The sequence below is a fragment of the Henckelia pumila genome, chromosome 3, assembly GCF_033568475.1.
Source record: "Henckelia pumila isolate YLH828 chromosome 3, ASM3356847v2, whole genome shotgun sequence".
NCBI lineage: Eukaryota > Viridiplantae > Streptophyta > Magnoliopsida > Lamiales > Gesneriaceae > Henckelia > Henckelia pumila.
In genome coordinates, this window is record NC_133122.1 from 38,900,749 (window position 1) to 38,914,564 (window position 13,816).

At 38.4% G+C, this 13,816-nt stretch overlaps 1 protein-coding gene across 1 annotated transcript; it reads left to right on the forward strand.

The window, feature by feature from the left end:
• Nucleotides 1-415: 415 nt before the first annotated feature.
• On the forward strand, nucleotides 416-2,426 carry LOC140892213 (H/ACA ribonucleoprotein complex subunit 4). Its single transcript, XM_073301028.1, has one exon. It carries the CDS (start codon nucleotides 498-500, stop codon nucleotides 2,289-2,291), a length of 1,794 nt encoding a protein of 597 aa, XP_073157129.1. The 5' UTR covers nucleotides 416-497; the 3' UTR covers nucleotides 2,292-2,426.
• Nucleotides 2,427-13,816: the final 11,390 nt, after the last annotated feature.

The window sequence follows — 13,816 nt, forward strand, 5'->3', positions numbered from 1 at the left end:
ACACATACTTTAAATTTTTTCTTACTTATAAAACTTTAAAAACATTTTGAAAATACCAGTCCAAACGAAACTAATGTTATGACATTATTATCTAGCGATTAATTATTACTCCAAAATATATACGTTTCCCGTCGAGCCCAAACCATTATCACATATTAAAAATTTCACATCAAATTATAACAATTTTTTTTTGTATATCGTTTGACTATTTTAGGATCTTATTATTCTCTCAGGAAAAAAAAAACAAAAAAAATGTTTAAAAAATTTGTTATTAATTGAGTCAAAGAAATCTAGAATTAGCTCCTACCTTGTTGGGCCTTAATTTCCTTTATTGGCCCACACTCCCAAGTCTCGGCCCATACACTCCTCCTCACAGTACACTAAACACCACCATATTATATTATGATCAAAACCCTAAACCCTAGTGTGTGTGTCTCCGCAAAAATTTGTAGCCTCCTCTGTAAAAGATCTTCCATTTCGCTCAATTCTCAGGAGCCATGGCTGACGTTCAGCTTTCTCACTCTGAGAAGACCAAGAAGAAGAAAAGCAAGTCCAAAGAAGATGAAGAAACCGACGCCGTTGATTTCCTGATAAAGCCTCAGAGTTTCACTCCCACCATAGACACCTCTCAGTGGCCGATTCTACTAAAAAACTACGACAAGTTGAATGTAAGAACCGGACACTACACCCCTCTTCCATCCGGTTACTCCCCTTTGAAACGTCCCTTAGCTGAGTACATTAAGTATGGTATTATTAATCTGGACAAACCCTCCAACCCATCTTCTCATGAAGTGGTAGCATGGATCAAGCGCATTTTGCGGGTCGAGAAAACTGGGCATTCGGGTACCCTGGACCCGAAAGTTACTGGTAATTTGATTGTTTGCATTGACAGGGCGACGCGCTTGGTGAAATCGCAGCAGGGTGCTGGGAAGGAGTATGTGTGTATTGCCAGGTTGCATTCGAAGGTGCCTGATGTTTCTAAAGTGGCTCGAGCGCTCGAGACTCTCACAGGTGCGGTTTTCCAGCGACCCCCTTTGATTTCTGCCGTGAAAAGGCAACTTAGAATTAGAACTATCTATGAAAGTAAGTTGCTTGAGTATGATGCGGATAGGCACTTGGTTGTTTTCTGGATTTCGTGTGAGGCTGGGACGTACGTGAGGACAATGTGTGTGCATTTAGGTCTTTTGTTAGGTGTGGGATCGCATATGCAGGAGTTGAGGAGGGTGCGATCTGGGATTCTGGGAGAAAAGGATAATATGGTAACGATGCATGATGTGATGGATGGGCAATGGGTTTATGATAACTATAGGGATGAAACTTATTTGAGGAGGGTTGTTATGCCGTTGGAGGTGGTTCTGACTAGCTATAAGAGGCTTGTGGTGAAAGATTCAGCAGTGAATGCCATTTGTTATGGAGCAAAGTTGATGATTCCAGGATTGTTGAGGTTTGAGAATGATATTGAGGTTGGCGAGGAGGTGGTGTTGATGACGACCAAGGGTGAGGCAATTGCACTGGGGATTGCAGAGATGACGACAGCAGTCATGGCTACTTGTGATCATGGGACGGTTGCTAAGATTAAGAGGGTGGTGATGGATAGGGATACATATCCAAGGAAATGGGGATTGGGTCCTAGGGCATCAATGAAAAAGAAGCTTGTTGCTGAGGGGAAGTTAGATAAGCATGGAAAGCCAAATGAGAAAACACCCTCAGAGTGGATGAGGAATGTTGTTTTGCCTAGTGGAGGAGATTCTGTGGTTGCCAGTCTTGCTGCAGAGCCACAGCCTTCAAGTGCACTGAAGGTGGAGAGTGCTGCTGTGGAAGTTGAAGAGAAGAAGAAGAAGAAACACAAGGATAAAGAAGATGTCAAAGAGGATGGGCGCAAGCGCAAGCTAGAAGAGGTTGATGGTAGTGTTGCACCTGAGGTTCTTAAGAAAGCCAAGGTAGAAGCAGAAGATGCTCAGCAGGTGATGAAAAAAGCTGGATTGAAGGTGGCTAAGGTTGAAAACTTAGAGGTGGAAGCAGAGAAGAAGGAGAAGAAAAAGAAAAAGAAGAAAGATGTTGCAGGTGAAGATGTAACTCCGGATGTTGAGAAATCAAAAAAGGATAAGAACAAGAAGGATGAACCTGGTGAATCAGATGAAGAGAAATCTGAGAAAAAGAAGAAAAAGAAGAAGGGCAAGGATGCAGAAAATGGTGACACTGGTTTACCTGAAAATGGTGATGAAGCAAGTAAAAGCGCAAAGAAGAAAGAGAAGAAGAAAAAGAAGCAGAAGGATGCTGAAGAGGAGTAGACTCAAGGATTTAGGTCCGTGCTTCAGCTTGGATAACCACTGCACGTGCCCTGTAATATTTATCATTTGCATAAGAATGTATCTTTCAAATTTTGATATCTATTGGCACATAAATATTCAGGCTGCCTGCCTACACCTCGAGCTTTCGACCATAGCCTAGGTTCTTATTAGAAGTTTTTCTTTCCCATTCCATTTTCAGTTTTTTATGTTTTGCAAGATCATGTACTTCATAATCTGGGTGTTTTCATCTATGAGGATGGTAGCTTGTTTTTTCAAATGCTTGAACCTTTGTGCCTATGCCAATATAAAGCGGTAGGTTCTGTTGATATATACCAGGTGCTACTATAGAATAAAGGTTTATACGTGTGTGATACAAAACTGAACCTCTGTTAGGGTAAGAAACAAGTTTATTCATCTCTCTCAGTTTGTGGCTAGTGACTGAGTGAGGAACTTCTCTCCTTAGTCCTTAAGCATTAATTCGAGCATTCACATATCTTGATTATACGTCAATGTCTGGTTAGTGTATTAACTATGACTCCATACCATTAAATTTTTTGCCACAGTTGCTTCCACCTTTCAGTCATCCAATCTCACACTTGCTACATTCTAGCTGTTTTCGTAATCAACTGCGCCTTCATGGTTTTCAAGTTTTTATATGCCAAAGCATTCGCTGATGGATGTCTTAGTCGTACATAAAAACACTCCTGGGCTACTTTCCTGGTGATTTCTTTTGTTGTTTGACTCGGGCTTAGATTAAAAGTATAATGTCTCTGTGTCAACGCTAGCTGCTGGTGGTTTTCCAGGGGGCTTTGATACTACCAAGTACAAACTTGTTTTGGCACAACTATGTTACAATGCCAATCTGCTGTTTTGTGATATACTTCCTATCGCACCGGGTCGTGTCTACTTCTTCCTATCTCATTGCACTGGTGTCATGCAACTGAAAGTCTAGTTAAGCTCTATTGACGCGAACAGTTGAGACAGATTGTGAGAAATGCAGTTTTGTCATTGGTTATTTGAAAGATAAATCTTTACATTGATCTTTAAGGTATTTTTTATTTTTTGGAATGGGTGACTTTAAGGTTTTAGTCATACAAGTATGACTGAAAATAATACTAAATCAAACCGTTGATCCAAAAATTTATTATGTGGCATGATACATATGGATTTCATTAAAAAAAAAAAGGGTACCTATGGTAAAAATCATTCACTTGCTAATTTTTTTAATGACATCTATTATATAAATACCAGTATAATCCCCTATCGCGAACCATATAGCAAAATATTTTTCAAGAACACCCAAACATGATATACTCTTTTTCTTCTTTTTTCCTCACCTTTCTGGGGAAAATAAACCTGGTCTTGTTTTTATTTGAGCAAATAGACCTCAGAATGAAAAAGACAAATTTACCCTTAAGTAAAAATCTTAAGTTGAATAAAAAAAAATCCAAAATAAGATACAAACCATTTTAACCCTCCTCGACTCGGTAAATGATTTCTCGACTGATGTAATTAATTGGTTTACTGCAATTTCCATTTTTTCCAATTTTCCCTCTGTCCGCTTTTCAATTTTTAACGGAACCGTCGGAACGGAACGGAACCCTATTAAACCGCCGTTGAAGCCCTTCTTCGTCGTCGTCGTAGCTCCTTTACTCCCCGTAACCTCTTTCGTTCTCGACAAGCAGCATTGCAGCAATGACAGAGGAAAACGTTACTGTAAGTCATCGAGAAACCTAGGTTTTTCTATTTTCATATGTTTGTCCATTCCTAGGGAAACAATAGTACAGTCATAGTAGATTTCGACCATTTCCGAATGTTTTGTTTCATATCTCGACTTATGTTGTAATAAATCTCGACTATGTTCCGACCGATTTGCTTCATATATCGACTGATGATGATATGAATCTCGACTGTATTACTTAGCAGGAATTATCGACCATGTCCCGACCGATATCTTTCTTGACTCGACTGATTCATTTAACTTATTATTTTGATATTGACTTTTTTGAACATTTATTTCTTCTGATTTAAGTCGTAAGTAGGTATTCATTGATTTAATACATTTTCAGGTTGTTCTTAAAAGGAAAGGGTTCAAAGTTGATCGTTTTTCTTGCAAACTGACTACATTGGGACGGTACGTAGATGTTTCTGAAAAGATAATGAAGTATCTTAATCCGGCCGAGATGGAAGTCATGATGAGCAGAACACAATTTGGTCACCTGATATGTAGTGCAAGTTATAAATTGTCTGGGAGTTTGTTATGGTATTTGATAAGTAGGCAGACATTAGACACCGAAAAATGAATTCTGGATGGTGATTCGAAAGAGGCCTATAAGATTTTCAAAACTAGAGTTTTGTTTGATCTCAGGACTTAACTGCTCCAAAGATATTCCTGAGATTCCAATGAATTTAGATTTTAAATCTAGACATTTTGGGGATATGGATGTGGTATTTGTGCGGAACTTGGAGGATAGGCTTGGTGTGTTGAGCAGCGAGGGCGGTGATGAGGTCAATCTTGAGAAGTTAAAACTAGCGTGCCTTTTTTTTGTCGCTGGTGTTCTGTTGACCAAGAGAACTTGACAATCTATGACTATGGGCACCGAGTGGCTTAGGTTAGTGGAAGACTTTGATGTTTTTAACAGATATCCTTGGGGGTCTTGCGCATATGATGTAGTCCTTGCTAGCTTGCGGTCGATGAATTTAAGTGAAAAATTGAAAGAAAGGCATGAAAAAAAAATAGAATTCGCTCACATACACCATTGCAGGTTTCATCAATCCATTACAAGTAAGAAGTCATCTTGATTTGTCATTTTTTGTAATAATATCATTTGAATCATATTTATATATTAAATAGAAATGTTATATAATTGCAGATCCTGTCCTATGAATGCATACTTGGTGTTGTGGACAATTTTGCAACTCATTTAGATGAGGCTGGTCTACCACTTCCGCGTATGTGTCGTTGGAGCACGAAGAACTGGAGCAGCAAGAATGCTCCTAAGAAGGAAGAAATTAATTCATGCTTCAAATCCCTTGACAATGTAAGTAAAGTAATTGTTTTGTCTCTTAGATATATGGTATTCATTCATAAATCCATTACTCGCATTAAATTATGAGTATTACTTGTAGGCTGTCATTGTCGGGATCCTTGCTCCCACTGACGAGGAGCGTATGTCAGCACACTTCAGCACTGGAATATTTGAAGACCCTTCTCCAGATCATGTGATTGATCAAATCGTTGATTTTATGGCCCAGGGGAAGAAGGTGTACTGCTGCCAGCGTCCCCCTTCCCGTTTTGTTCATACACCGGATGTGAATATTCCTCCGGGGAACCCTCTGTCACACATCCATGATCGGTCACCTGATAACCAAAATGAGATGACAAACCCTCTGGTGTCCAATTGCCCCAATAATTCCACGATCCCGCCACCATCTCCAATCAATGCCAGTGGCTTGCAGCCGCCTAAGCCAAATGAAATTCAGATGTTAGGAGACATGATGCGTGCCATGCAGACATCCATTGATTTCATGGGGACGGTGATGCAAACTTCAATGAACGAGATGCGAGCCGAGTTTTCTAAGGTGCGAGGTGAGGTCGCTGAGATGCGTGGTGAGTTTGCTGATATGAGACAGAAGATGAAAGAGTTGGAAGATATATTGCGAGCCCATCTTGCTGTCTTTTCTAGTAGCACTCAGCAACAGCCAAAACCTCACCAGTCACGTATGAATTTGTTTTGTTTGTGTCCAAATACCATACCATTCGTCTGAATCCTAACAACATGCTAAAATGACATGTTTATTTATTTTTTTATACAGAAGAAATGTCTTCCAATGAGGGAAGAGAGAAGGATCCTCAGTCACCACCTCACCATGAACCACGTATGTGTTTGTCATGTTAGAATCCCTTACTTTTTTGTACTCCGAACAATATTCTTAGATCAATTGCATCTTTCGATCCTTAATGTCAAATTCCTTACCCTTTTTGTGATCCTAACAACATACTAAAATCACTTGTGTTAATCTTTGACGATTAGTCGTCACTCCGCCTAATGCGCAGCTTGGATCCCGGACAGATGAAGAAGCGGATGGTGATGCAGATCCGAAGTCACCCCCACATTCTGAGCCATGTATGTGTTCCGACGTATTAGAATCTCTAAGTTTTCTGTGATCCTAACAACATCCTAAAATCAATCTTGTAATATTTGATCACTAGTCGTCAGTCAGGCAAAAAATCATGAAGAAGTGGCTGCAGATTCTACACTGCAATTACGAAGAACACCACCTACCAGTATGGTTTAAGTCATGAAGTAAATATGGTTTGGGCCATTTATTTCATCTAGTTTACTTGTTTATTTATTTCTCTATACAGAAGGAATGTCTTCCAATGAGGGAAGAGAAAAGGATCCTCAGTCACCACCTCAGCATGAACCACGTACGTGTTCGTCATGTTAGAATCCCTTACTTTTTTGTACTCTGAACAACATTCTTAGATCAATTGCATCTTTTGATCCTCAAATCTCAAATTCCTTACCCTTTTTGTGATCCTAACAACATACTAAAATAACTTGTTTTAATCTTTGATGATTAGTCGTCACTCCGCCTAATGCGCAGCTTGGAACCCGGATAGATGAAGAAGCGGCTGCATGTAGTACACTGCAATTTCGACGACCACCACCTACCGATATGGTTCAAGTCCTTAATTAAATATGGTTTGGGCCATTTATTTCATCTAGTTGACTATTTTATTTATTCCAATGTGTTTAAGAATACTGTGTTGAGGATGAGCCGAAGATGATTGTATTCAGTCACCTGACACCCGAGCGCAGGAGGAAGGTGCTGAGATAATCTGCCGTTTCAACCCCCTTTCACGCACCCATGTATGGCGCCAACACTGCACTTCAAGGTCAAGAGTTTGAGAAGCGGTACTTGCTTAGAGTCAGGCGTGATTGGCCCAAGGTTGAGATGGAGATAAGGAAATTTCGGGCCAAACAGAAACATGGGAAATATGATCGAAACTTTTTTCGTATTCTTATGACCCCTGCAGTGGTTAGAATATGATGTGAGTGCCCCATGTCAACATATTTTGATTCAATTGTCATTACATGCATTTGTATTTTGTTTTATATATACCTTTAACATATTTTTATGATCCAGCATATGACAGAGTGTATGTTTGGCCTCCTGAGCTTACAGAAGTTGTACCCCGAAATATTAGCTGAGAACGTTTCTTTGATGAACGTTAAATTCGCACAATTGTTCCAAACAGAGTATTCAAGCATGGATAACCCAATTGACGTTGAGCAACTCACAAGCTACATTACTGGATGTGTAGAAGATTGGACCTCGTCCTCTTGGTGGTCTTCGAGTTTGGTTCTAGCTCCTATCCATCTACCCAACCATTGGGTTACGATGATGGTTTACGTCAAGGAACAACTAATTTACTTTCTGGATTCAGATATAAGTGCGACAACTCGGAGAAACTTCGACAAAGCTGTGAAGGGCGTGATTACCTTGGTCCCGGAAACTCTGAGATCCCTGGATTTTGAAGGTGCTGAAAGGAGTTGGACGTGCGTTAGGTTGTGTGCATTTCCCCAGCAAAAAACAAGGTCTTCCATTTACGTTACTTCTCATCAATGTTTTATACTATAATGTTTAAGTAATATTTAATCTATAGTGAAAGCTAATTATCTTCTTTAAGTGCAGTGGCGAGTGTGGTGTGTATGCTTTGAGGTCAATTGCTGCTGAGATGAGCAATGGCGATCCATATCAATTGAATGATGATGTCATTGCCGATTTCAGAAATTTTTGATCATAGCGATTTGGCTCAATGGCTGGTCCCTTCCAGCTATTGATGAGATTTGATGTAAGCACAATTAATTTGTTCATGCGAACAATATAAAATTGGCATTGTACGCTATATTTATTTGTAGTAGAAATCAATTTTGTCAGTATGAATGAATTTTAATCAATTGATATATGTAATTGTAATCTGGTCGATAGCAAACTCATTAACGATCGATTATTATATGGAGTCGACCGACGTTATTCACACTCGACCGAAGACATTCTTTATTCATTTACTATGTATAATTATAATTGTAAACTAATACAATGAGTACGAATATTATTAGGAGGACGAAAAATATGAAAACTATTATTTTAATCAATTGATATATGTAATTGTAATCTGGTCGATAGCAAACTCATTAACGACCGATTATTATATGGAGTCGACCGACGTTATTCACACTCGACCGAAGACATTCTTTATTCATTTACTATGTATAATTATAATTGTAAACTAATACGATGAGTACGAATATTATTAGGAGGACGAGGAATATAAAAACTATTATTTTAATCAATTGATATATATAATTGTAATCTGGTCGATAGCAAACTCATTAACGACCGATTATTATATGGAGTCGACCGACGTTATTCACACTTGACCGAAGGCATTCTTTATTCATTTACTATGTATAATTATAATTGTAAACTAATACGATGAGTACAAATATTATTAGGAGGACGAGGAATATAAAAACTATTATTTTAATCAATTGATATATGTAATTGTAATCTGGTCGATAGCAAACTCATTAACGACCGATTATTATATGGAGTCGACCGACGTTATTCACACTCGACCAAAGGCATTCTTTATTCATTTACTATGTATAATTATAATTGTAAACTAATACGATGAGTACGAATATTATTAGGAGGACGAGGAATATAAAAACTATTATTTTAATCAATTGATATATGTAATTGTAATCTGGTCGATAGCAAACTCATGAACGACCGATTATTATATGGAGTCGACCGACATTATTCACACTCGACCGAAGGCATTCTTTATTCATTTACTATGTATAATTATAATTGTAAACTAATACGATGAGTACGAATATTATTAGGAGGACGAGGAATATAAAAACTATTATTTTAATCAATTGATATATGTAATTGTAATCTGGTCGATAGCAAACTCATTAATGACCAATTATTATATGGAGTCGACCGACGTTATTCACACTCGACCGAAGGCATTCTTTATTCATTTACTATATATAATTATAATTATAAACTAATACGATGAGTACGAATATTATTAGGAGGACGAGGAATATAAATACTATTATTTTAATCAATTGATATATGTAATTGTAATCTGGTCGATAGCAAACTCATTAACGACCGATTATTATATGGAGTCGACCGACGTTATTCACACTCGACCGAAGGCATTCTTTATTCATTTACTATGTATAATTATAATTGTAAACTAATACGATGAGTACGAATATTATTAGGAGGACGAGGAATATAAAAACTATTATTTTAATCAATTGATATATGTAATTGTAATCTGGTCGATAGCAAACTCATTAACGATCGATTATTATATGGAGTCGACCGACGTTATTCACACTCGACCGAAGACATTCTTTATTCATTTACTATGTATAATTATAATTGTAAACTAATAAGATGAGTACAAATATTATTAGGAGGACGAGGAATATAAAAACTATTATTTTAATCAATTGATATATGTAATTGTAATCTGGTCGATAGCAAACTCATTAACGACCGATTATTATATGGAGTCGACCGACGTTATTCACACTCGACCGAAGGCATTCTTTATTCATTTACTATGTATAATTATAATAGTAAACTAATACAATGAGTACGAATATTATTAGAAGGACGAGGAATATAAAAACTATTATTTTAATCAATTGATATATGTAATTGTAATCTGGTCGATAGTAAAATCATCAACGACCGATTATTATATGGAATCGACCGATGTTATTCACACTCGACCGAAGGCATTCTTTATTTATTTACTATGTATAATTATAATTGTAAACTAATACGATGAGTACGAATATTATTAGTGTTGGAGAACGGTGATCAGATCAATTGGAATTGATACCCGGTGCAGCGGAAGTTTAAAAATTTTATATGGAACAATTCCATATCATGGGTATCAAAACTTTACGATTAAATTGTGCGTGTAAAAATTAAATAACAATTAAATTTTTACCTCCAATCTCGAAACGAGATTATGGACACCAACAGATTACTCTGCTCTTGTTGTATATCCCAGGAACTGATGGACGAACAATTCTTCAATCAGGTCCACGAACAGAAGTTTAATCCCTCTGATAGATTGCACTAGAAAATCTATCAGAAGTTTCTACGAAGAGAATTAACGAATTTGATCCGTTAAACCAGACTGCAAATTCAAAATTCACAGACTGGAATTTTTGGAGCAGAGAGAGGAGAAAGGGGGGCGGCCACTTTTTAAAAAACACAGCTAGGGTTTTCGAAAATTGTGACCTCTGTTGTGTAATTTTTGTACTGCAATAACTTATTTATAATGTGGGCTGCTAACAGCTTAGGGCCCATTAGTCATAAGTTAAAGCCTGACAAGTAAAGCCCGCATGTTCAGAAATTAATATAAAATTCATCGTGACTCAGATTGATAAACCAATTTCACCAATGTGCACATAAACCATTTCTGCATCTTTTAAAGTCAAGATAAATTTTCTGAATCCGAATTCAGTGGTTTCCAAAAATGCCCATCCCTATGTCATTTTAGGAAATCTTACTCCTCTACTCTGATATAAGAAGTCCCACTTCTTTATTCACTAAATTTAACTCTTTAAATTTAATTATCTCAACGGGGATTAAAAATCCATTACTTGTGTGACCCTAAATGGTTCAGGGATACAGCTAGCCGTGGGCTCACAACTCCTTGTGACTCGGAACAACAATTTTCGACTTGCCCATCGAATCATGGTAAGAGCGCCTAGCAACATCACCCCATGATTCCCTAGGTATCACTGATAGTACCTGCAAGAACCAATAGATTTTGGTTAGCGTACAGTACGGTCCCTTCATCCAAATATCCCGATCGAATCAACAACCATTGGTAAATCGAGAGTCGTTCGAGATTCGATAACTATGCAATACATCTTGAAGATCAAATAGTGACATCGCATGTGCTACTAAGAAACCATTTCTTAAAACACATCATGTACTCTGGCCAGAGATTCGTCACACTAATATCTCCTCAGATTGCATAGGATATCCACACTAGCAAGTATGTGGTGAATCCTTGACAACAAATCATCGACTCCTATATGTGTCGTAACTGTACCCAATCCCGACACCTGATGACCCCAATGGAGTCGGTAAATGAGTCAAAGTACAGTACTAGCATATAGAGTCTCAATAATGTTTCAAGTAGTAAGGACTAATGGTGTACAACCAAAACCGCGGACTTTATCCACTCGATAAGTGATAACCACTTGGAAAGTCCGAATAGGGTAGTTCGATCATTCATCGTATGAATATCCATTTGCATGCTTTGAACATCTCTATGTTCCATACCAATGAAACGTGGTACTCGGCATCGCAAATGCTAGTCTCAATCTCGAGCGATCCTTATCCTTATTAACGGACGGCTCAATCGACTAGGAACTGTTTAGAATATACAGTGACTATAAGATGTGTTTCATGATAGCCATCCCCATGTGCTACCACATCTTACATACACTATAGTATATTCAAGGTCTTCATCTAAACATCTTATAGTATGTCACAACATAATAATATGATAAAAGATAAAGTAAACGCCATTATAAAAGTGTAAATTATATTAAACAAAAGATTGTTTATACAAAGAGTCATCAAAACCCTTAGCCACAAGTTGGCTCACCGGACACCCACTCTTTCAATCTCCCACTTGCCCTATAGCCAACTAGTCATACTACGTAGTCCCATTGCTTCGCGATGTTTGTCAAATAATGGTCCTGGCAAGGGCTTAGTAAGTGGATCAGCGATATTGTCTGCAGAGGCCACTCTCTCGACAGTGATGTCTCCTCTTTCCACGATCTCCTGGATGATGTGGTATTTCCTCAGTACGTGTTTGGATCTTTGATGAGACCTTGGTTCCTTTGCCTGATCAACGGCACCCGTGTTGTCACAGTACACCGGGACTGGACCAACAACTTCAGGAATAAAGCCCAACTCTTGGACGAAATTCCTCATCCAAACGGCCTCTTTAGCAGCAGCTGATGCCGCAATGTATTCTGCCTCAGTGGTGGAATCCGCTGTGGTGTCCTGCTTGGAACTCTTCCAAGAGACAGCACCGCCATTGAGCATGAACACAAATCCAGAGGTTGACTTCGAGTCATCCACGTCACTTTGGAAGCTAGAGTCGGTATAGCCTTCCAATTTCAGTTCTCTTCCTCCATATACCATGAACATATTCTTAGTCCTTCGTAAGTACTTAAGAATGTCCTTCACGGCTTTTCAATGCATTTGACCGGGATTGGCTTGATATCTGCTCGTGACACTCAGAGCAAATGCTACATCCGGTCTGGTAGATATCATCCCATACATGATACTACCAATGGCTGACGCATATGATACATGTGTCATTTTCTCTATCTCTTCATCAGTCTTGGGACACATAGACTTGGATAGAGAAACTCCATGACACATAGGTAGATGTCCTCTCTTGGGCCCATCCATTGAAAACCTTTTCAATATGGTGTCGATGTAGGTTGCTTGAGTGAGTCCTATCATTCTCTTAGATCTATCTCTATAGATCTGTATCCCTAGAATATAGGATGCCTCACCCAAATCCTTCATCGAGAATCTACCTGATAACCATATCTTTGTTGACTGCAACATCCCTACATCATTCCCAATGAGTAGGATGTCATCAACATAAAGTACTAAGAATGTCACAGCATCCTTAACTACTTTCTTGTACACGCACGGTTCCTCCGGGTTCTTGATGAAACCAAAATCCTTTATTGTTTCATCAAATTTCTGGTTCCAACTTCTTGATGCTTGTTTGAGACCATAGATTGATCTCTGAAGCTTGCATACCTTATGCTCGCTTCCCATGGATGTGTATCCCTCAGGCTGCGTCATATAGATCTCTTCCTTAATGTTTTCATTAAGAAATGCAGTCTTCACATCCATTTGCCATATCTCATAGTCATACCAAGCAGCTATGGCAATAAGGATTCTTATGGACTTGAACATTGCAACTGGTGAAAAAGGTTTCATCATAGTCAACTCCTTGTCTTTGAGTATAACCTTTCGCCACCAATCGTGCCTTGTAGGTCAATACCTTACCATCAGGCCCAAGCTTTCTCTTGTAGATCCATTTACACCTTATTGGAAAAATTCCATCGGGAGGATCTACTAAAGACCAAACTTGGTTTGTATGCATCGAATCTATTTCCGACTGCATAGCTTCAAGCCATAAATTTGAATCCGCATCAGAAATTGCTTCCTTGAAATTTCTTGGATCACATCCAACATCGGGTTCATATTGATCCCCTTCAAGAAGAAGACCATATCGAATAGGAGGTCTAGAAGTCCTCTCGGATCTTCTAGGTATAGGCGTGTCCATCATTGGTTCCTGAGGTGTAGGATCATTATTTTGTATTTCGGGTTCTTCTCAAATTTCTTCGAGTTCCATC